We start from the raw sequence: 23,872 nt of genomic DNA, 5'->3' as shown, positions 1-23,872 counted from the left end.
GGTGATGAGAGAGAAGAGGGAGAGAGGAGAACAAACGGGAACGACAGGGAGAGTGAAGGGAGAGGGAGAAAAGAGAGAATGCCCCTATTTGTTAATCAATCGGCCGTTTCGGAAAGGGAAAACTCCAAAAATCCCCAGAGGGAGGAAGAAGATGGGGGGCATCCAGGAGGGATGGTGGTGGTGAAGTTGGTGGTGGGGGCTACTGAAAAGAGGAGGCGGGTACCTCCAACTCCTTCAGCGAATCGCGTAGCTTTTCTGGTCGGCGGTTCCTGGGAGTCCACGAATAGCCTCGAGCTACAGAGGAAAAACACAAGAAAAGCCGGGAGATCATGTGACTTAACTTTTTAACACAGACACGGACATTTTTTAAAAAGCCACTCATGGGAATTGAGAAGAATGTGGCGCCCAAAACCCGGAAATGATAAAAGTTAATAGAGATCTGAGTGTGAGAAGAGACGATATGAGGAATGAAGGCCAGGTGGAATGAGGAGATGTAGGTAGATGAGGCAGGCGGTCCACATGCCAGTGATTGTGTTTGTGAATGCATGCAGAGAGAGTTGCTGCACTGCTCCAAGACAAACAATTAATGTCTGAGTTCAAAAACAGAAAGAAAAATCCAATAACTATTAAGATTTTTTTTAAACACGTGTATTAATGTTTGCACATTACAGATGTACAAAAAAGAGAAGTTTTTAAAAAACACCAAACACATACATGGGAACACGGGGAATGATCACATAGCCAGTCGTTTAATCAGTAATGACTTATTAGTTTATCTGTTGCACCAATAACCAATCATTTGAACAGTCAGTTTAGTCTATTTCCTTCTAATTGGTCCCTTTTTTGTTTGTATACAATTTTCTCTAGGTGTGATCCATTTTCTAATTCCTTTACCACTTTTCAAACATCAGATTTCCAGGATTGTAGCATAATTGTCTTTGCTAAGAGTGCAGACAGCGAAATGAACCTCCACGTGATTCAACCACAAATATGGTTTGAGGAGGCAATGGGGAACTCCTTACTGAAAGCTTTGGCAATAAAGCTGACCTTACCTCAGGAAGTTTGTAATCTACTGCACTGAAAGAACTAAAGACAGAGTTATTTGCTCTGCTAAGTAATCTAGTGGGAGAAAAGTACAACATGTGGACACATTTGAGTAGTTCTACAGCATTTACCGTGGTGCAGATGTTTGATGGTTAGCACTCAGCCAGAAGGGTCCTGGTCTGAGTCAGTTGAGGCCTTTCTATGTGGAGATTTACATGTTATTATTGCCTGCAGCGTCATTGTACAGGCCAAAAAAATGTAGCCTTACGCTTACGCTTACTTCTATTCTAAATATATTCTAAACACTAATTGAAAGAGTTTCTCTTTTTGAGTTGATCCATTCTCTTCCAGTAAACTTAAGAAATTGGAGCAGAAGAGGAAGTAGCCAATAGTGCATAGGTGGAAATGACAGTACTGAAAAGAACAGTCAGAGGTTTTAAAGAGCCTCTGAAAAAGATTGGCTTGATAGCCAATAATAAAACTGGTTAATTAGGCGTTTTTGGATTTACTTTGCATATTTTATACAAATAGGGCACTAATGACATCTTATCTTAAATGTAACACTGTATAATACCTAAAATACATTAAAGAATGTAAATTGATAATAAACTTTGGTAATTTCTTCATTGTACTTTTAACAGTGATATAATTGATTAGGTTATAATATATGTTTATTGTGATATATAAAGAAATTAGCTTTTAGTAGAACTACATTATGCATTTTTTTAATGATTGCAAATAAAAAGTTTCTTAAATGATTAGTAACTTCCAGAGTGTCAAAGCATGTACTAGAAGCAGAAGTATTTCAACTTTTCCCTAAACCTAAACAAGTAAATGGAAAAAGGACTGTTCAGTGTTTTTAATCTATACCTTTAATTAAGGCTTTCTAACCATTACTCACACACACTCACACTCTGACGGATGCACTGGGGTCAATTTGTGATTCGCTTCCAACATATGGAGTCTGCGATGAAACCACCAACCTAGTAGATGAGCAGTTCTATCTCATGAGTCATATGTGCCCCCAACACTAAAACTGCTACTACTGAATTGGATAAGTGGAAGAAAATGAATGAATAGATGTATCTTTTGATTTGCGCCACTGCCTTCACCTCACCTGCATATTTTCCAATTTTTTAAGCATTATATACATCATTTTCATCTTTATCATATTATCGAAATAACACTAACACATGCACCACACAGTACTTAATAAAGTTCAAGTTTAATTGACTGTTATTGACAGGCACCCTGATTGGAGCTATTAACAAAAATGTGAGACATTTAAAAGACATATCTCCTTATCTATAAATTAATGGTACAACCAACGGAGTACCAGCAGGTATGTGAGTTGTTTACACTTTACTTTATAAAGCAAAAATATTCTACTGAAAGCAAAATGTCCCTTTAAAGCACACAAACCGATACTTGAGGAGAATCAAGGACTTCTGGTGCTCTTATACAAGTTATCTCCTAAATGCAAGCTCACATTTAGCAGAACATATCTCAACCAGTACCACACCAAGGCCCCCCTTATTTTAATTTTCCAGCCCTCCATTTCTCCCCCCTCCATCTCTAGTGGTTAAACAGAGGGAAAGAAGCATATAGAATGAAAAAAAAAAACAGTTAATTGAATTTGTGCTTCTGCCCACACATATACATGAAGTTCAGTGGGGGGAAAAAAAGGAAATGAAGGAGTGGTGTTTCCAATGTGGTGCAATCACTTGCCTATCTGTGTATTTTACAGCCTCTCTTTTCATCTTTATAGAAACGAACCATTAAGGAGTGGGGTTTCTCTATTAAGAATAAGTGGGAAGAAGAGGTAAACAGATACATGCAAATGAGAATGTGGAGGGTGAGTGCAGGAGGGGGCAGGAGAGCGAGGGGAGGGAGAAGAGGGCAGGGGGATGAGTGTTCGTCTCCTGATAAGGGTGTTTGTATTCCACCACTGGGTGAAAAGCAGCGCGAGTGTGAGGGAAGAGAGGGTGGGAGAGAGCGAAAAGAGGAAAACAGGACAGCTGACTGAGTATTGCAGTGATTTCTGAAGGATGGTCATCCAATGGCGAGATGACCAGAGCTCAAAGAAAGACACAATTGTGACAATCACTCTTTGGAAACTGCTGGAAAACTTACCTTCACAGAACTGGAGTTTGTCATTGTAGTAGTGATGATCCAGGGAAATGGCTGGGAACAATAAAGAAGCCATATTAAGGGATTTATTAGAATTATTGGAATATATAGAAAATACAAAAAAGGACAATATTTGGGATTATTTAAATATGCTATCTAGTTTTATTATATGATGTAGACAGAAAAAGAAAACTAAGCTGGAGCTCAAACATCCCCTTAGCTCCAAGGGGTCATGTTGGCAAAGTACAACCCACAACCATGCCTTACGGCCTGGCTGCCCTGAGCAAGACAGTGGCCAGTCTGGTGGCCCGCCTCTCTGGCAGGCAGGAACACCTCCAGGATTAGTAGTATTAATCAGATAAGGGGGTGAAGGGCCAGACAGGCCCAGACATGGGCACCTGCTCTGGGGCTGTGGAGCGTGGAGAGGGGGGGCTGGCTGCTGGGGACCCCCAGAGCTGCTCCAGTGAGCTTGGGTCTCCCTCTAGTGGGGACAGGTGGAAGCAACAAAGGTAAACACAAACAACTAGACACAAAATCTGATTTTAATGATGCTCGTGGCTAGAGTGACCAACCAATCATTGAAGTCTTACCGATATACAAAGATTAATTTTTTTACAATGTGTTTAAAAAAAAAAAAACCCAAAACAAAACATGTGAATTTTGCTTAAATGACCAAAAAACTAAAAAAACTAAAAAAAAACCCCAAAAAACTTTACACACATGCAAAGTAGAAAATGTTGCTTTTCTCAGCTTTGTACCTATAAGTGACGAGGTCCTGCATAAACACATGGTACAAAAGGTGATATTGCATACTGTTACTGAAAATCTGAGGACTTTTTTGGTCACCACCAATCAAAATTAATCCAACCATACCCACATAATTCTAATAAAGCAATTTCTGCATACCAAAAAATGCTTTAAGTTGTTTTCAACTTGAACGTTGCTTATTTGGTCTAATATGAACATTCAGTGTTGAAGAGAAACATCAAAAATCAAAACCCATTTTTATAGAGGCTTTGTAATACTACAGGCCTGTAGGGATCTTTACATTTCAAAACATGCCACCTCATTATGGAGATCATTGTTATGCAGTTTTTTAAAGTTTTGCATACAAAGTTTCTCTTATTTATATAAGCTGAATGCCACAGAGAAAAGAAAACATTCAAATTCTATTGTAATCCAATGTAATCTATTGTATATGAAATCGAATCATGACCCAAGCTATCGTTACACCGCTGTGTGAAAATGTTGTGATACTTTTGGATTGTGATTCTCCCCTCCCTCCTCCTCCCACGGCTTCCCCACTCCTCCCTCCACTCTGATATCAAGCCACACTTTAGTAATCCTCCAAATGAAAGGATTTGGAGCAAGAGCATCGTCTCTACACTGAAGATTGGAATGAAAGAGAAGGCAGCTTCTCAGATGAGAGAGAAGGGAGAAAACCTCCTGATGAGAGCGAAAGGAAGACGGAGAGGAGAGACGAGACAGGGAGACTTACTGTACACAAAATAAGAACAAAACAGAAAACTATGACAAAGCAAAGGAAATCCATGACAAAGGCGCTGAAACATATAGTGTGAGACTGCGACAGATTACAGGAATGTTACAGAACTGATGAAACAAAGATATTTAGGTCTATATCTACACTACACCGGAAGATACGATTAGTTAAACCCGTTCCATTTAAAATATGTACCAAACCAAACCACTGTGTGTAAGGTGAAAGAGGATGGTCCCAGATTTTAGATTTTGGTTCACCCAAACAAATCAAACTTAAAACTTAAAAAGCCACATGAATGCTAAGGCTAATATCAATTAACCTTTGTTAGATGCATAAAAACCCAAGTGTCTAAATTATTGTGGTTATAAAGTAATATTCATTATATAATTAGTAATATTAATTTCAAGTTCGATCAGATCTTTGCATTACTTCCAAGCAGTCAAACATAAAAATGTGAGCAGTCGTTTTAAAAAAAAAAGTACAGTAGTTTTGCCAAAAACATCTCACCAATTGCAGCAGATGAAAATATTGAAATGTCTTCAGATAAGACAAGTCCTGATATTTTCCACTGAAAATGAAGCAAAACCTACAGAATTAAAAACATGTCAATTCTTTTATATAAGCTGACAAATCTCAGGGTAAGATAGACTCTTGGGCTAAAACAACAAAACAAAAAAGAAAAAAACTTATCAGCTAAAACATTAAAATAATCTACGTAGTATCGTGTGAGTCCTCCTCGTGGCACCAAAACAGCTTTGACTTGTTAGGGGATGGACCAGGATCTGTGGGGGTGTCTTGTGGTGTCTGGCACTGGGACACTGGCAGCGGATCTGTTGGGTCTTGTGGGTTACAGCGTGGAGCTTCTATAGATCAGGGTTGTTCTGGCATATCTTGTAGATGCCCAACTGGATAGAAATCTGGGGAGTTTGGAAGGCAAGTCTACCTGTCTGTCAGATTGCTCCTGATCATTTTCTTTTATAATAAACGGGGGCACAGGGACCAGCTGGGAATGCTTCATGTCCCATGACGAGGTGCTAAAAAACCCTAGGATTTCCCAGCAGCATAGTGAATTTTCACTTTGATAGTGGTTTTATTGTTGTGCCTGAGTGATGTTAAAAGTTCAGCCATATAAGTGTGTCACTGTACTTTACATATTGAAACATGTGTAACTGCAGTACTTTATAGTGCTACGTGGGCAGCTCATTTATCACAAATTGTAGCTTCACATGTTTGATGTGGCAGAGGTTTACACCGCATGCCCCTCCTGACACAACCCCTAAAGGGATTTAGGTCTCTGACTGGAATTGAACCAGCAATCTTTTGTTGGCTTCACTTGGACGTGGAACAGTGTCAGTGGTGCCTTTTGAAATAACAGCATTTGTTGTTTGGTTAAATGTTTTAAAAGACTCTCCAAGAAGATTCAGTATAATTCTAGTGTTTTATTTGTATTAAATGTATTTTACTTGGCACTATTCAGCTATCTATTAACTGTTCCCCAGTAGTTTATGGATGCAGTTTGCTAAACAAGCTTGTTAGTGATAATATAGTAGCCCATCCTCTCAAAAGAGAGTTTCCACTCATGTGGGAAAAAAGGGGGAGAAACCTGAAGGATAAGGGAGAACGTCCCCAGGCAGCAAAGACGGTGGGAGAGCGATTTGAGCACTTCCTGATGGTAAGGGAAGCCTCCTGGCCTGAGGCAATATGAAGCTGGACTGCATGGGGCCTCTTGCTATGTGATCCAGGAGAAAGTCAACAGCTTAGTTTTCCTATCGCTATGTGGCAGGACCCCGGGTCAACAGGAACACAGGCAGTGTAAGAGATAGAACCAAGGAGGCCTAATATAATTTTCGTGTGTGAGCAGTATGTGCATGTGTATATAAGGTTTTAGGGTGTAAATCCTACATACTAATAGCCTCTATGTGGACAAGTCAATGTGTGTAGGACACCAAAATACGCAGGGCCAATAATCTGTGTGTCAGGAGGCAGCAAAAAGCCCTTCTTTATATATAAGGAAATCGCATACGTCCCAAAAACAAGGCAAATGCAACTTATCTTAAACACAAACAGACATCCAATATAAACACTATTTACCTGGCTCTCCTTTATCGTAGTACTGATAGGTGCCAATATCTGTATCTGTGGGGCAAGAGAGGGAGAAAGAGAGCGAGAGAGATGAACATCTAGCTGTCAGGGAAAAGCAGAAGACAGATCAGCAATTTCGCACCGTGGGATAAACAATCGCTATCAGCCAGTGGCCTGTCCCGTCTGCCAGCACCACAGTTTAGATAAGACCCTGTGAGGGAGAAGGAGGAGGTGGTAGGGTGGGCTGGGGGGGGTCCGAGCCAATATAGAAGGGGGGCTGAGGGGTATTAGTAAAGACAGGAGTGTGCCTTCACCCATCCCACCTAAGGGACAAACACTGATTTACACACATGCAACATATACATTTAAAAAAAGCAGATAAAGAGTCTGTGGACAGCTACAGAAACGTATGACCGACATACACAGGGCATGCAACAAGCACAAAAACACACACACACCCACATATATGCGCACAGATAAATATACACACATACGCACACAAACTGCTGAGCTGAGACTTTTTCTGTGAGAGTTATTCCTGCAGGCCCCAAAACCATAAGCAGCCAGCTTCAGATTCGCACAACACATCGTTTCTTTATCGCTCCACTACTCTTGCTGCCTCTGCTGCTGCTCCTGAGGCCAGGTCACACTAATACAACAGGAGGGCTGATGGCAGACACACAAACACATACAGACAGACAAACAAACACATATACCACACATACCGTATGGGAAACATATGCAAAAATTGCTTGGTTTTAAAAATTAGGAAAGATTCAGTCTTGCAAATGCCTCTCACTGAAAACCCACAGCCTTAAGTAACAGTTTAGGGTTGCTTTCTGACAGACATAATATGATCTAGATTAAACAATGACTAAGATGTCCTCAAATCACGTGGATCTGTGTTTTGAAAGAAAAACCTTTCGTGATCCATTTGTGTCACGGGAAATTCATGATTTATACTTTTGCATTTTATCCAAGTATAGCAAAAAATGTAGTCGCTATAAATGCACAGGAGAAAATCTTACTAAATACACCAATCACAGTCATTGCAGACGCATTTATGCAATGTGCACAGTGGCACAAGTTACAGCGTAGGGTTTCGGAAGACATTATTGCACACCTACAGCACATATTTAACACAGATGATGCAAGGAAAGATTTGTTTACCAAGAGACACCTGAAGTCCTGTCGCATATCCAGACGAACACATTATTAAAGTTCGAGTTGTTCAAAGTCGATCACCACATTTTACCTTACTTTTAATTATATCCTGTAATCGTATAATTTAATAGTATCCTGCTTAAGTGGGCAAAATGTCAAATAATGGTTAGCGTACAAAATCAGAGAAAAGTAACTACATGTCGGGTCTATGCAGGCTGCAACTGTTATGGTTTGCCTGTTCAGCACTTTTTTGCCACAGCTGTTTAATTTATCAGTGACAGAACAACAATCATTGCCTCAGTATAAAGGATAATAATCATAGCATCAGTATAAGGACTTACAAAAGTCAGCAAATTCCTGGAGGGAGACTGCTAAAACTATTGGAATTGATGTGAGGGAAAGAAAGAAGTGAAAAAACTACAGAGACAAATATTTCTGCCCCTAAAAAAACAAAACTGACCACAACAAAGACCGGGGACACAGGAGGGTAAAAAAAAGTCCTATCTTCTATTTCATTCTATTTCTTTCAACCCGAGGTGTCAACCCGCTGACACCTCGTAAAAAAACATCAGGACATGACGACTTTGTGATTAGCACCACTTGATGCACCAACACAAGAAATAATTACGGACACACGGAAATCAAAATCAGGCCTTTTGGTTCCCAAGCAGCAATGAAGCACAAGTAACAGAAAGATTGTAAGCTTGCTTCCTTTTTTGTCTACAATTAAGGAATTAAAAGGCTTCATACGGGAATTGTTTGTTATGCAAAATTCTCGGTTTTTCCACATAAGGACACAAACCCCAATTAATTCTGTGTTGATGTCCTCATGTGGCAGTCTCTAGATCAAATCAGCATCCTTATTTAAAATCTGTTGACTTCTGTTGAGGTCCCCCTGTGCAAAAGTAGTCGAGCTGTGCAATGCTGTCAGCGGTTATTAAAAATGTGATTAGCACATGCAGAACACATACACACACACAGCATTTCACAGCACTGTACTGCTTTTCTAAGTTCTATACTTTTGTTTCTGAGGTAGGCGTATATGATGTAAGAAAGGTGGTGATAGGGAGCGTCACACCTCAGCGACCAGGTCTCTTCCCTCAGATGGATCTATCCACGTTTTCTCAGATAGCAGAAAACACACACAGCGGGGAGAAAAAAATAACAAACAAATAAGGATATGTCACTGTCACCTATGATAAACACCCTCCCGTACCTCTGTGTGTACACATAGGCTGATACACACACACACACACACACACACACACACACAGCCTCAGAGAGACACTATCTTCGCCTGAAGCTCAGCAGACTGTGAAAGACAAGACAGAAAGGAAGGGAAGAGAAAACAAGAAAATGGAGAAACGAGATGGACTGATAGGTGAAGAGTAGGGTACCTCACAAAAACTACCAGAAAAGTAAAACTTAGACCACACTTGGCCCAACAAGGCAGTTTCTCAATGTCAATAGTTTTCAGGTCTTGTACAGCACTGTTTGGAAAAAGCTTCTCAAAGCCAGATGACTCTTTTTAGTTAGCTTTTGTTTCATTTATTTGTATTTTTAAACTAGCGACCTTGTAGTGGGAAAGGCATTTTAGCAAAATAGGAAGAAGGGAGGCTAGAAAGTGGATAAGATATTAAATCTTTCCTTGTCAACAAATCTGGAATCCTTGGCCAACACATGGATGTCTTCCTGGTTTCTGTAACTGCTTGTGTTCAAAAAAGGTAAAAACAATATAAAGAATTTAAGGTATGATGCAATAAACACTGAAATCAGGAGAAAGTGCAAACAGATTCGTTGAAAAATGATGTGAAGTGAAAGTCAGATTGCAAAAGTAGATCTAAGTACTTAGAAAGTGCATCAACAAAGTGAGTGATGACAGAAAGAGCCAGAACAAGGCAGAGGGAGAAAGAGGAAAGGAGGGAATCCAGGAGAGAGGGGAGGGAGATTGAACATGTTGATAAGTTGTACCTTTAACTTGAAGTGAGCCCTTAGTGGACCACAAGTGCAGCTCAGCCAGGCAGAACGCCATCTGATGGAGGTGCGTAACCCAAGTCTGAGGAGAGGGACAAGTGAGAGAAAGAACAAATGAAGACGAAGAAGGGGCAGACCAAACACGACCACAGATAAATATCTTAATGAGGAGACATAATAGACAGGGCCATTTATGTCAAAGGGTCAAGCGAAGCATTGCATGTAGGGACACGGGCCTACAAATACAAATGCATACACTTTAATGACAACCAGAGATGAGGTGGTGTCCTTTTCCTTTTCAAAGTTTTTATTACTGATAGTGAAAAATAAAAGAGGGAAGGACATGAAGCAGTGGGTGGAGTGGGTGGTAGAATATGCATACAGGAGAAAAGAGATACAGGAGTTTTTGGGTTTGTTTTTTTTTTTTCTCAATTCAAGCGCACCGTTATACCAGCAATCTAGCACTGCATTTAGATGAAGCAATGAATGATTTAGCCCATATTAATTAGTAGAACAGCGAATAAGATGCATTAACAAATACCTGCACTGACTAACCAGAACATGAGTGATGCAGTACCTTACCCTGCTCACGATCACTCACAAACCCCAGGTTATTGCTCAGAAAAAACAAATGTAATCTTGACCTTAAACTCAGTGTAAGTGAAAACTAATTACATGATCAATGTGGCCAAATTCCACTAAAATCTGTACAATACTCTAGGAGGTGGTGCAATTCTTGTGAAAGTAGAAAAGTGCCTGTAAGCTTGACCTTGAACACACGTGAAGACTCATTAGGTGATCAATGTGCACTTGTCTGATTAAATTCTGAAAATGTTGTAGGAGGAGAAGTGATTCTTTTTAATTGTGGACAGATGGACGAATGGCTGTGGCATAAGTGCATCCTGGCACACAGGCCCAGTGGGGCCCTGGTAGGCTTGCAATGTGCTTGTGAAGTTTAATTCAGATAATACAGTATGCCAAGACAAAAGTAGAGAGAAAAAAAACTTTCAGTGGTGTCACACAAAAATATTATCAAGATCAACATATAATCAGAGTATGGCACAGCACTGCAGCCAGATTAACATTTAAAAATAGGAAATGTAACAGTGTAATCAGATTTTCCTATTATGTCTGTATTAGTGGTATGAGTGCTAGTAGTCGATTATCAGGAGTAGGAGTAATGGCAAGGTGTTATTTAAAAAACACATGACAAATACCTGCATGCAGGACAAAACTCTTCTGGAGGCAAACCTTCCTGCTACACCTGAAGTACTGGTAAGATGGAATAACTGCAACTAATTAATATGAACATACCAAAAAGACAGACGTGTGCATGAACTCAGACTGACACCGAAACAAGGTCACAAGCGGTGATGCTTGCGCATTCATTCACACATCACTGTTGTGTAGTGAAGGACGAACACTTTGGGGCTGACAGCTCAGACAAACCAGTCAGCATTCCAGATTCACAGCCTCTGCTTTCCTTCTTTATTACACACTTTATTCTCCAGGCAGTTTCCATTGCTTCCTTAAAGGGTTGAGCTGTGGCTGTCTTCTCATGCCCTTTGTTTGGTGTCCCCCTGTACTACTGTTGTTGACTGGTTTTTAGTCAGACTGTATAAACAATAACCAAACTGCTGTGATGTTTCGGAAATAAATAAAAAAAACATTTCTCAGCGGAATAATAAAATCACAAGTGCTATCACTACTGCTCTGAGGGTCGCAGTTATTAGTTGTTGCCATCAAGGGAGTTGAAATGTCTGAAAGGCACAAATGAAAAGCTTTCCCTGTTAGTTACTCCCTATTGATTGTTCACTCTCATGCTCTTTATGCTTCTTGTAACGCTGCATACTGTCCTAAACTTAAGGAACGGAGATGCACATAGTCAGGCTGAGAGCAAAGCAAAGAATAAACTAATGGAAACATAAATGATATAAATGCACTCAGCTGAAATGAGGACTAATATTTATCTAGACAGTGAGGCTTTGGTTTTCTCCCGCAAAGGAAAATTACCAGAACTGCAATAAAAATATTTCTCCACCAGCTCTGTTTGAGTGGGGGTTTAATTTACTCAAGCATAAAATACATTTTTAATCAAATTGCCAAGAATAAAAGGAATATGCATGGACCTCTGTTAAGTAAGGTAACACAGACTCATTGCTTTAAATATATGCAGACCAAATGTGCTTATGTGTGAACATTTGTGCTCACAAAAATTCCATTTTGAGCCTGGACAAAATCCTGCTTTACATGTCATATTGTAGGGTTTTTACATAAGATATGAAGCACCCTGAAGTGACTGTTGTTGTGAACTGATGTTAAGTAAATAAAATAAAATTGAGGAGAGTTAAATATGCACTTATTAAAAAGCCTAGGAGAGATTTGATTACATGTACTACTGCCCCAATCTATGAGACTAAAATCCAACCAGGGATGAACTCAGATTAGCCCACAGATAAATGTTGATGCTCCTCACAGGACAGTGCAGGATCTCTGTATAGTTTGTATGTTTCACAGCATTGCTGTGTTAGCCATTAACTCCTCTATCTGTGCAGTTAATGCTCTCCGCCTTTCCCTCTCTCTTATTTTCTGTAGTTAATGCTGAGAGGGGACTCTCTCTTATCTTTGCCCTCTTGGTCCTCTTGGTGTGGGGAGAAAAAAAAAATCCCATTTTGCCACTCAACTCCCAAAACTACAAGTTCCAACAAAAATACACGTAGATAACACAGGGCTAGCATGGCACAGTGGTGATGGTGAAACGAGTTTACTGACATAAGAGGATTCTTTCATCCTCCCCTAACCAGCTTTTTTTTTCTTAAGAGGAAGTCAGCTCTTTTGGACTGAAAACCTAATTTCAGACAGCTTTCATTCTGTTATTGCCAGTCTGGCTAGCCTAAAGGTTCTGTTTTGAGGAGATGTCTGGGTCTCTGGAAATAGAGGAAACAAGGAGACTGATGGGGATACAGAAAATGAGAGCACAAATAGGGGAGTTTGTACTGGACAAAAATTAGCCCTGTGGTCACATATGTATCTGAGCAGTTGGGCAGGATAAAGCAACTGAGGGTGAGATCGTTCACACTAGGTATATGAGGAGACATATACTGCATTGCCAAAAGTATTCAATCACCCATTCAAATACTAAGTTCAAGTGCTCAAATCACTTCTTTGGGCACAGGTGTATAAAATCAAGCACATAGGCATGCAGACTGCTTCTACAAACATTTGTGAAAGAATGAGTCGTTCTTAGGAGTTCAGTGAATTCCAGTGTGGTGACAGGATCCCACCTGTGCAACAAGTACAGTCATGACTCTTTCTCACTACTAAATAATCCAAAGTCAACTGAAGTAGAAGTAGAAGTGATTAGGAACGACAGCAACTCAGCCATGACGTGGCAGGCCTCGTAAAATCAGAGAGTGGGTCAGAGGATGGTGAGACACATAGTGCGCAGGGGTCTCCAACTTTCTGCAGAGTCAATCACTACAGACCTCCAAACTTCATGTGATGTTCAGACTAGCTCAAGAACCACTGTGTGATTTTGGGTTTTTTTTTTTTTTACAAGTTAGGCTCAGTCCCTTAGATCCAGTGAAATAAAATCTTAAGGTTTCAGCATACCAAGACATTTTGGACAACTTTGTGTCTTCTCATCCAACATCAGTGTCTGACTTCACAGATGTGGTTCTGAAAGAATGATCAAAAATTCCCATAAACACATTTCAAAACCTTCTGGAAAGCCTTCCCAGAATGTTTGAAGCTGTAATAGCTCCAAAGGCTGAGTGGACATCCTATTAAGAATAGGATGTCACCCAAAGCAGTATAGTACAGCGGTCCCCAACCCCCGGGCCATGGACCGGTACCGTTCCCTGAGTCGTTTGGTACCGGGCCGTGAGAGTTTAAGCTCCGGTGTGAAATTTATGGTTTTCAGGGTTTTTATCGTTAACTTGGTTTCCCTGGGTCTTTTCCCATGTTGTAGTTGTGCGTCTTATTTTGAAAGAAATATTTACGCATTACCATAGCGACCAGAGTGCATTAAGGGGCAGAGAGGAGGATGTTACTCTCAATGTTGTTGGCGCATTTCAGGAAGACGCTGCTAATAAAGTTACACAAACGAATTCGTGTTTATTATTATATTTATAAAACACCAGTTTTTGTCTTGGTTGTAACATTTTATTTTGTTGCATTTATCCACGACACCTTAAAGGCTGGTCTATGAAAATACTGTTTGACATTAAATCAAATAAATCAAATAAAGGTTTGAGAGAAGAGCTTGATAAAAAAAAGAAAAAAGCAAAATGATTTAAAAAAAAAAGTCTATTCGCTTTTGTTTATTATTAAAGTTCTGGTCATTAAAACAAGTCAATGACTGAGTTCCGTATAAATGTTTACTATGCGCATCATATTTTAATTTGGTTATTTAAAGTGTAGTGCTTTGCTTAATTCATCTATGTTAGAAAATCATTTGAATTTTTGTTTCATGATGGCATAATTTGATGACAAAATATTGAAAAATTATTAAACAGAACCATTTGTGCTTTTTAAATATCAAATGCTAAATCAATGCATTACTCTGCATGAAGTTTCCTTGTTTGTTTGTTACAGTGACTGGTGCACCTAAAGACTTCAACATTTGCATACATATAGTACATAGACAAACAAGTGCACGCACACACACTCGCACAGTACTGCCCAGGTCCTGGACAGCTGCCACACACATTCTGGTTTCTGGCTGGGGTTGCTGTGGGTTACCTGTCCCCCTGCAGAGCTTTGTGGGGGTGTACAGAGGCGCTAGGTGAGGGGTTGGAGGGGGTCTAGGTTATTGTACCCCATCTTTACACTAGTAAAGAGACTGCTTTAACATCAAAGGGTGGGGAGGGAAAACATACGACTCCCCTTTCAAAGACAGTCCACAGGAACTACGACCTTGCCTGCTCTCTGCATCTCTTCTCTACTTTCACTGTCCCCTCTGGGTGGTTACTGAGTGTATGAACAGTTATGTGTGTGTGAGAGACAGAGAGACCGAAAGTGTCTTTGTAAGTGTGTACTTCGATATGTGTGCATGTGTCTGTGACAGACACATCGGCATGGCTGAGAGTGTTTTAACCTTGTGAGTCTGTTTGTATGTAATGGCAAAATTAAGTCCTGGAACACTAGTAGCAGCGACCTAAAAGGTGGTTTTGAGCACTTTAGAAGATGTTATAGGTTTTCTGGATCAAAATGTACCTTATAGTTAAATCAATGAGTGTGTGTGTGACCTTACTTATAGACTGTTGTTGTTATTTGATTAACAAAACTGTATCCTACGCCTGAGGAAATGAAACTCTTCTTAAATAAAACATTAACATTTTTTTATTGTAATCCTGGTATTCTTTTGGAGGAAAACACATTTCTTTGGATGACACCAAACATCCAACAAAGGATCCAACAAACAAAAAACACATATTGACCTCCATGCATGTGGAAAGATCTCAATTTTTTTGTGGGGCAATTTTCTTAACTTCTTGTTTACAATTACAATAATTAACCTCACTAACCTGCGTTGCTTTAAAGCTGCATTCTTTTTAATGGTCAGCGGAGGTGAACCTTTGGTGGTTGCACCAAAATGGCATGAAGTTCTGTTGTAGAGAAGTTCATGGCAACAACCCTCACCTCCCTTGCTCCCTTAGTAAAGTTTCCTGACAACCTTATGGGTTTAATTGCTAGTGTGATTTTAAATAAAACGTGAAGCTCATTTTGTAAATTATGGTAAGTGTTAAGAGCCAGGAAGAAGGATTAACCAATGTATGAGCGTCCAGATTCACAGTTTGAGCCACTGCTTGCTTATTAAATCTGGTTTCACAACACAAAAATGTTACACAAAATGCTCAAGGTCTCATAACAGGAATTCAGTAGCCATGTCTATTTCTAGACTGTCTATATTCACAAGAGATGTTAAAACTTTGCAATAAATCGAGGGTCTATTAAGGTTGTGGTCCAGATCTCAAGCCACTGCAATCAGAATGAGACTCAGTCGGTAAGCCTGCCTTCGTTTTGTGACATAACATCTCAAGAATCCTCTCCTACAGGTGTGTACTCTTGTTTTCTTCTCCCCCAAGCTTCTTTCTAACTGACAGATGAAAATGCCAGAGGCATTTCTGTCACCCGGTGCACTGGCCCCATCATTGCAAGAAGACTGATGTGATAAATTACGGGGTTAAAGAGCTGCCATGGGGTGACTGACACAAGGCCATCACAGCCTTGCCTCATTCCGCTGCCCTACAACACACACACACACAAACCTTCACTAAACATCACACACATACCGCAGTTCCCTTCTCACCTACCTGGCTCTGTGCGAATTTGTCTGTCACTTTCCCCCTCCTGTTTTCCTCATGTACCTTCACTTATCATCCCTCTACCTACTTGTCCCTTGTCTTTTATCTTTTTCCCCCCACACTTTCTAGTCTAGTTTTTCCGAGGTACCTCCTATTAGAAATGCATTAAGCTTTCTGACCCTGTCTGCAAGCGTTCACTCTCTTCCTGGCAATTTTGACTCACCTCATTCTTTGTCTTGTCGCTCTCAAAGGACACTGTTTCAAATTTTATGACTTTTTTTCCCCCACAAGTTTTATCTCCTACATACACCCTCAGCTGCTGGCTTGTTTTGTTTAGGCTCTTGGAGAGAAACTTGGCAAACATGAAGAACATACAAAGACAGAGCAAAAGGTACACACCCAGAGAAAGATAGTTGGGGTAGTGGGGCAGTGTGTAAATACAGTATTTTCAAACCTAAGGTCAGAGTTTCTGTCAAGTCTCAGTCACTGACTGCATCGACACCCGCACTCATGTATTCAGCGGACACACTCAGGCACTCAGATCAGTCCTACGTTGTGTACACTCCAATCTCTCAAATTTCTGATACGTGAACTCACACAGCACTCCAGAACATGCGTATGCATGGAAAGGGATATATATTATGGTTGGCGCATATTCTCCTATCTTTTGATTCCTAAGGAAATGTACACATGCATATATTTGCATACATATGAAAGGATGCACAAAGACTCACATGAGCTCTTATCTTCACCATACCCTTGAGGTGCAAGGCCTCAAGCTCTCAGTGTTGTACCAAAGTAAAGGAAGGAGGGCAGAATTTGAAACCAATGTGTTTATATAATAATGATAACAATGAGCACAAAACAAAGAATGCAAGCAGTCAAAGAGCTCGAATGTACACACTATTACATGCCCATATACAGAAGGGATGGAGATAAGATGATGGACGAGTCTTGTGCAAACTTTTATGAAAAGTCGCTATGATAGCAGCTCCCAACCGAGCCTATCCCTGCTGTCAAAGGGCGAAAGGAGAGGTACACCCTGGACAGGTTGACAGTCTATACCAGGGGTGGCAAACTCCAGGCCTCAAGAGCCGGTGTCCTGCAGGTTTTAGATGTGTCCTTGATTCATCACAGCTGATTTAAATGGCTAAATTACCTCCCCAACATTTCTTGTAGTTCTCCAGGAGCCCGGTTATGAACTAATCATTTGACTCAGGTGTGTTTACCCAGGGTGTTATCTAAAACCTGCAGGACATCGGCTCTCGAGGCCTGGAGTTTGCCACCCCTGGTCTATACAGTCTAAAAACAGGCATAATATTTATTTCTCCATGAGTATGCACGAGGTGACAGTAGGCTGACTAGTTATGGGTGAGAGGAAAGAGAGGAGAGCAGAGAGAGAAAGGACAAAAACTGACTATGGAAGAAATAGAGTTTAATAATAAGTAATAATTAAAAGCAGAATGGTATGTAAACAGATAGTGAGTGAAAAAGGTGACTGAAGAAGAAATGCTCAGTACATCATGGGAAGCCACACAGCAGCTAAACCTATCCGAGCATAATCCAGAGAGGGTTCAGTCACCTGATCCTGCCCTAACTATAAGCTTTATCAGAAAGGAAAGCTTTAAGCCTAATCTTAAAAGTAGAGACAGTGTCTGTCTCCCAAATCTGAACTTAGACCTGGTTTCATAGCTAATTGTAGACCAATTTCTTAACTACCTTTTTTATTTCAGTTCAGTTAAGTAAAACACTTAATAATGGAGCCAAGTTCCATAGTTAAGGTTTAATCACTGCTACCTTAAAAGCCTCAGAGCCCCACCTCTGAATAGTCATAAAACACTTTACTAACCAACTGATACCTCCATGGTGGCTACATCCATCTTTTATAACTTATATGGTGGCGTAATAAATATTATAGCCTTTAGTTGTTACTGTTGGGCCCCAGGGCTCTAGTCATATTCTTGTCAGCATATCTGTCCTACCAGTCTTTCAAACACTCTAGTTCTGAGGTTTCATTAAAGACCTAAGGCATTACAGAACTCCACCCACTGAGGGGAGATAAAGAGGGGACAAAGTGAAGGGTGTGAAGCCTTGTGGCGAATGTATGTACTTAACCATGCACCAACAACCACAAGTACAGTGTATGTTCTCAGCTGTCCCATTACAAGAAAGACGGTTTGACAGAGAAGAGCAGAGAGTGGGCAAAGTGGCGCCAGGCAGCAGGCTGGAAACCTTTTATACAGAGTCCCACAGGAGTCCATTGAACTGTCAGCAGAAGAAGAATAGAAGTGATGGACAGCTGGAACAAAATGATGCAAAGGTAATACTATTCAAAACAGGCGGCAGGTACAGTAGCTCTGCATGAATCCGAATATCTGTCCATTTTTTGGAAAACGAATCATTACATGACCTCTGGGCAACGACACTGTCAAGAGGGTTTGTGTCTAGAAGCACATGTCTACTGTTGTGCGCAGAAGAAACCAGGTGATCGCTTGAAGCACTAGTTCAGGTTTGGAGGGCGTGAGGAGGTGAGGTGAGGAGTTGAAAAGTTCAGAGGGAAACAAAGTGGAGACGCACACAAATATACAAAAACAGAATAAAAAAAATTAAGTATATTAGTCAGTGGAAAAAAGGGGAAAAAAAACACTGTTAACTCTGTGTTAGGAACTATAAATGAGGCTTACCATGTGCAAACAGAGCCTTAAATAACGAGCAGTATGGAGTATGATATTTCTTGGCTGGGCTGTTATGAAACCTTTTTGCTTTCATAACAGGCTTTTTGGGGGAAATGACTCGCATCATCCAACTGTCATCTTTGGCATTAAAGAATTTTACCTTCAAGGGCTTTGAACCTCTCCGTATCAACACTTGAGAATAGCCAGATAAAATACAACCACAGGAGAAAAATCTGAGTGATGAAAACTGTTTTTAGGAAGTTATGAGGGTTAGTGGTCCCATGATCTTCACTTCTATTTTAACAACATAAAAGATAGCAAAGGAAAATGCCACATCTTGTGATATGACAAGTTAAGGTGGAGAGAAAAAGGCATCTTTGCATGGGACATGAATATCAGCCACTTAGGAGTCTTATGAGATCTACAACTCAAGATTTACATTTCTGTTTGTGGAGGCCCTAATCTGCCAACTATAGATTTCTTTAATAAATTTTTTTTAAGACATGTTACAACGACTTTTACATAAGTGGCCACTAAGCAATTATTTCACAAGGTATGCATTTCTAATTTCGAAGCCAAAGAGGACATGTTTTTTTTTCTTGTCTTTATCAGCTGTTTCCTCATGTGCACATCTATTTTTATAGGCATTTGAAAATATTTGTTTTTTGATTTATATTTCATCCTCCCTTTTCTTTTTTGTTATGATTTGCAAAAGATTGAGAGACTGTTAAATAATATAAACAAAAATAAAATACAGACAAAATCTTTCTCCTTACACAATCTTTCGGACTCTCTGTGTGCCTGTGCTTTTGTGTGTAAGTACAAGAAAAGGAGGGAAAGGACAAGAACGGGGAGACAGAAAGATGTGTGGAGGCTCTTCTAAGCACACGCGTAAACATCATTAGAGGAGGTAATGGAGGGAGGAAGGTGGGAATGAGGGGAAAACCTTTTTTCCAGCAGAGGTATTTACCCAACGCCTGGAGCAGAAACACAAACAAGTACCAGTAATGACTAAGAGTGGTGATGAGAGACAGAGAGAAAGAGATGTTTGGTGGAAAATGTGCAACTGATTGGGCAGAAAATGTGGTCTCCCAGCAAAAGAGAGTGAGACTTCCACCTTGAAGCCAATAAAATGTTTGAACAAGCAAAAATTTCTACATTTAGCCAGGATTAAAAAAAACTTGATGGTGGTGGTCTTTCATTCCTGTTCAGCTAATAGTTCTAATCCAGGCAAGTGTTTCACTAAAAGCTGAGTGTTCTGCCCTAAAGCAACACCTAAGGCCAGGAAAGGCAATACTTCCAAACCACCGGCACAATTGCTCGGCTTCAAAGAGATTCTCGGGGACTAGGAGCCTCTCTGGTGTCTGTCCCCTGTCACAGAGAAGGTGACGCATGTCACACTGACCGTGGTTTTGTTTATGTTGTTGGATTTTCTTCTTTTAAAGCTGTCTGGTGCCCCGTTGTTTGCCCCTCACCTTCTGACCATAAACAGCAAACACACAAACACACACACACACACATACACTAAATGTGCACAGACACATTCATAAAAACACAAAACATGCAGCTCAAACATGAAAAAGTGTCTTACTTTTTCATTCATTTATGAAGCAAATTACCTGCCCAAAATTATCAGTTAATAATAAAAAGTACACTCCTGCACATAGATGCAAATCCCTCTCATAATCAGGACACAGAAGATCATTCTTGCTTAAATATTAAGTTCTTAAGTATTAACATAAAGCCGACAGCAATGCTGGTAACCAGTACAATGTGCACTTCATAGTGATTGCCACAACTACACTACTGTAGAAATTATTTTGCTCCATATTGACATGATAATATCACCAGCTGCTGCAGATCTGTTGGCTGCACATCTATGATGTCAGTCCTCCCTGTCTACCCAAAGGTGCTCTGTTGTTACAGAGATTGGGTGGCTGTGGAGGCTTTTGGGGACTAGTTAACTTATTATCATGTTAAAAAACAAACAAAAAAAGTTGGGTACCCTGTGGTCATAAAGGGATGGACATGGTCAGCAACAATACTCAGGTATGCTGTGAACATTAAAGAGTGCCAAGAAATGATCCCCGACATCATAACATTTTCCATCTGGCACCAACAACCACTCAAAGTCACTTCAGTCACCTGTCTTCTTCATTCTCATGCTCACTTTAAACTTTAAAAGACCGCGTCCATGTGCCTAAATGCACAGACTTGTCGTCATCTAATTGGCTGACTAGATATTTGCGTTAACAAGTGTACATCCACTAATTAAAAGTGATTGGCCACTTAACTACTTTTTCTTCTCACACGCAGGTGTAAGCACCGTAATACCAGTAAGCACAAACCAATTTCAATACAGAGAAACTAGTTTTTGATTTGAATGGTCGATGTATAATGCACCTTTGCAAAGTTTCAAGACCAAGAAAGGCGTTAGCTTTGTTTATGAGTCTGTGCGCACATCCAGAAAACATTGACCTTAGCTGAAACTTCCCTGTTGTGTACTTAACCACATATGCGCACTCAGGTACACACATACACACCTGTCAAGGTCTCAGGAAGACCAGGGCCTTTTAAGGTTGTTGTCAGAAGCACTGAGAGAGATAGACCGAGGCAAAATGAAAGGTCACAATGAACGTCCCCTAGACTTCTCAGCGGTCTTATTTCGCCGTCACACACTCACACACACGCTGTCTGTCACCTCCCAGACGAGGCCATGACACCTTGGACACCTCTCAGCAGGCAGTGCCTCCCTCTGTCCATCTGTCTTTCTGACAGGTTGACATGGCGCAGAGCGGTCGGACGTCGATGACACTCAGAGCAAGAGGTTTGTTCTCTTTGCTGTGACCTCAGAGATGGACACTGGTGTCCTATCTCTGTTCTCCCACCGCTGCCGTCAACTTAGAAGAGGAAATAAAATCCTTTCTCGCATCGACTCCCAACTCTTCTTCTCTTTAGCTGGCAGTTGTCTGTCATGAGCATCACTGCAGGGTCTATGTGGAGACTGCAATGAACATAATCTACAGATTAAAACCAATTCTATGACAGCAGCTGTAATAATCAAACTTTATTCAGCTTGTCCAATTCATAGATTCTGAAGGAATTTAGTCAAAGATGGTGTTAAAATCATATTTACCAAGTATTTGGTAAAGGAAAACAAATTGCCTGTGAAGTTTAACTATAAAATCTTGGCATAATGGTATGACCGAAGTCACGAAGGCCAACAAATCAACACAGTACTAATATAAATATGAAACAGCAGTAGGAAAAGTATAGGTCCTCATCAGTGGATTTCTTGCTGTTGTTTAGGTAACAGGAATATCACTTGAGTGGTTAATCAAACTTAACAATTTCATAAAAACTACAAATGAAAAAAGAATAACTTTTTAACCAAATATTTCTGAATATATAAAGAGTAACTAGGTTACTTTTTAAATGACCATGCTACCTAGCTTTTTTCTTAGACTATATATAGTACAGTTTGCCTTGACTTTAAAGGTGCCCAATAGAATCTAATGCTCTGGCGTCAACAGAAAAACAAAAATAATAGAAGAATACTACAAACTACCAGGTGTTGTGGAACTTCAACATTAGTTGCTACTGTGCAAACATAAGAAACATGCAAAGCCAAAGCAGAGTATAGCTGTCAAAAAGTCAAGAACAATAAACAGAAATGAGACAAAGTGAAAACTGCAGCAGGTAACGCTAAAGGTCTGCCAGCTATCTGCAGTCACTTCCAAGCAGTTAGGGGTGGGGTGCTATCTTTGGTTCTTTTCCAGGCAAGCATCTCTGGTGAAAGTGCCCATCCCCTGTCAAGCAATATAATGTTTTTGATATGAATCTATTCAATCTAATGAATCTAATCAGTAAGGATTATTTAGACCATAATCGAGCAGCCCTAAGTGGAAACCAGTTTCTTAATTTCTTTCTATACCTGTTCACCATTATCTGCTAGACGAAATGTTAAAATCTCCAAAAACTGCATGCATTTATGCATACGCATAAAAGCCATTACCTTGGTTACAAAGGGTTTGTATAATAAACAAAAACCCCAGGTAAAGTTTGGCCTTTGTATCTCTACGGTTTTCTGACGCATTTTCAGCTTTCCATCATTACAGAGTCTGATAATTTGCTGCCTGCAGTAAAGAGGTCAGTGAAACTGGTGAGGAGGTTTAAAATCAGAGTACAAAATAAGACAACAGTGCACACACACACACACACACACACACACACACACACACACACACACACACACACACACACACACACACACACACACACACACACACACACACACACACACTTGGCTATTCTCCATCTGTCTGAGAGCCCAAGCATCCAGCCATGCGTAAAAACAGCACTGTCCTGCCCAACACTCCTCCAAGAGTACAGTCATTATGGGACTGAATGGCATGGCCTGCACCCCATGACACACATGCACACACACGCGTGCGCACGCACACACATTTCAGTGTTGTGTTCTTTTAGACTCATGACCTATCTTTACTTCCCTTTGACACACACATGGAGTCTTACAGGTTCAGTTATACTTCAAGCTCAGGTCCTCTACCTGAGGCCTGGGAGCTTTTATATAAAGGGAAATTTTACAGCACTCATTTCTGTTGTACATGCAGGATCGTTGGGTCAAGTCATGTCTTGTCAGGCCCTGTATCCTGTTTCCATTGAGCTTGACAGTTAAGAGTAGCACAGGGGCTGAACAGGGCCCCGTGTTAAACACATTCACCCTGCAGTTAGCCCTGTCTGACTTCAAGAAAACAGCTCATCTTTCACATCAAACAGCTATACAAACTTTGACACACCTACAATTCAAAGTTTACCACAATTAGTTGAATAGCTACAGCTGACTGTCAACCATTTTTTCATCCTGTTTTAAACCCCCCCCCCCCCCAAAAACTTCATGTTTCCATTACCTATAATGCCATCTGTACATTTAGTAATTGCTCATCATTATGTGGGTAAGTTAAAAAGAACAC

General features: G+C 40.3%; 1 protein-coding gene across 7 annotated transcripts in view; it reads right to left on the bottom strand.

Annotated features, from left to right (window-relative positions):
• The window catches only part of wdpcp (WD repeat containing planar cell polarity effector), an 84,253-nt gene that overhangs the window by 50,433 nt on the left and 9,948 nt on the right, over nt 1–23,872 (bottom strand). For 4 of the 7 annotated variants that reach the window (XR_013901054.1, XM_026189709.2, XM_026189710.2 and 1 more), the window contains exons 1-6: nt 9,893–9,975; nt 7,256–7,423; nt 6,767–6,811; nt 5,183–5,243; nt 3,178–3,228; nt 224–294 (exon numbers count right to left, since the gene is read on the bottom strand). Coding sequence is in view for 5 of the 7 variants with exons in the window: in XM_026189709.2 (XP_026045494.2) it covers nt 224–294; nt 3,178–3,228; nt 5,183–5,243; nt 6,767–6,811; nt 7,256–7,345 (318 nt within the window). In the remaining 2 variants the exon portion in view is untranslated. Of the gene's footprint in view, nt 1–223; nt 295–3,177; nt 3,229–5,182; nt 5,244–6,766; nt 6,812–7,255; nt 7,424–9,892; nt 9,978–23,872 lie in introns of those variants that run through there. The other 3 variants (XM_026189711.2, XM_026189712.2, XM_080288057.1) reach the window with 2 other exon arrangements.

Source organism: Astatotilapia calliptera, chromosome 13 (assembly GCF_964374335.1).
Source record: "Astatotilapia calliptera chromosome 13, fAstCal68.1, whole genome shotgun sequence".
In the NCBI taxonomy this organism is placed as follows: domain Eukaryota; kingdom Metazoa; phylum Chordata; class Actinopteri; order Cichliformes; family Cichlidae; genus Astatotilapia; species Astatotilapia calliptera.
Note: the sequence above shows the minus strand (reverse complement) of the source record. Positions and strands in the feature narration are given on the sequence as shown.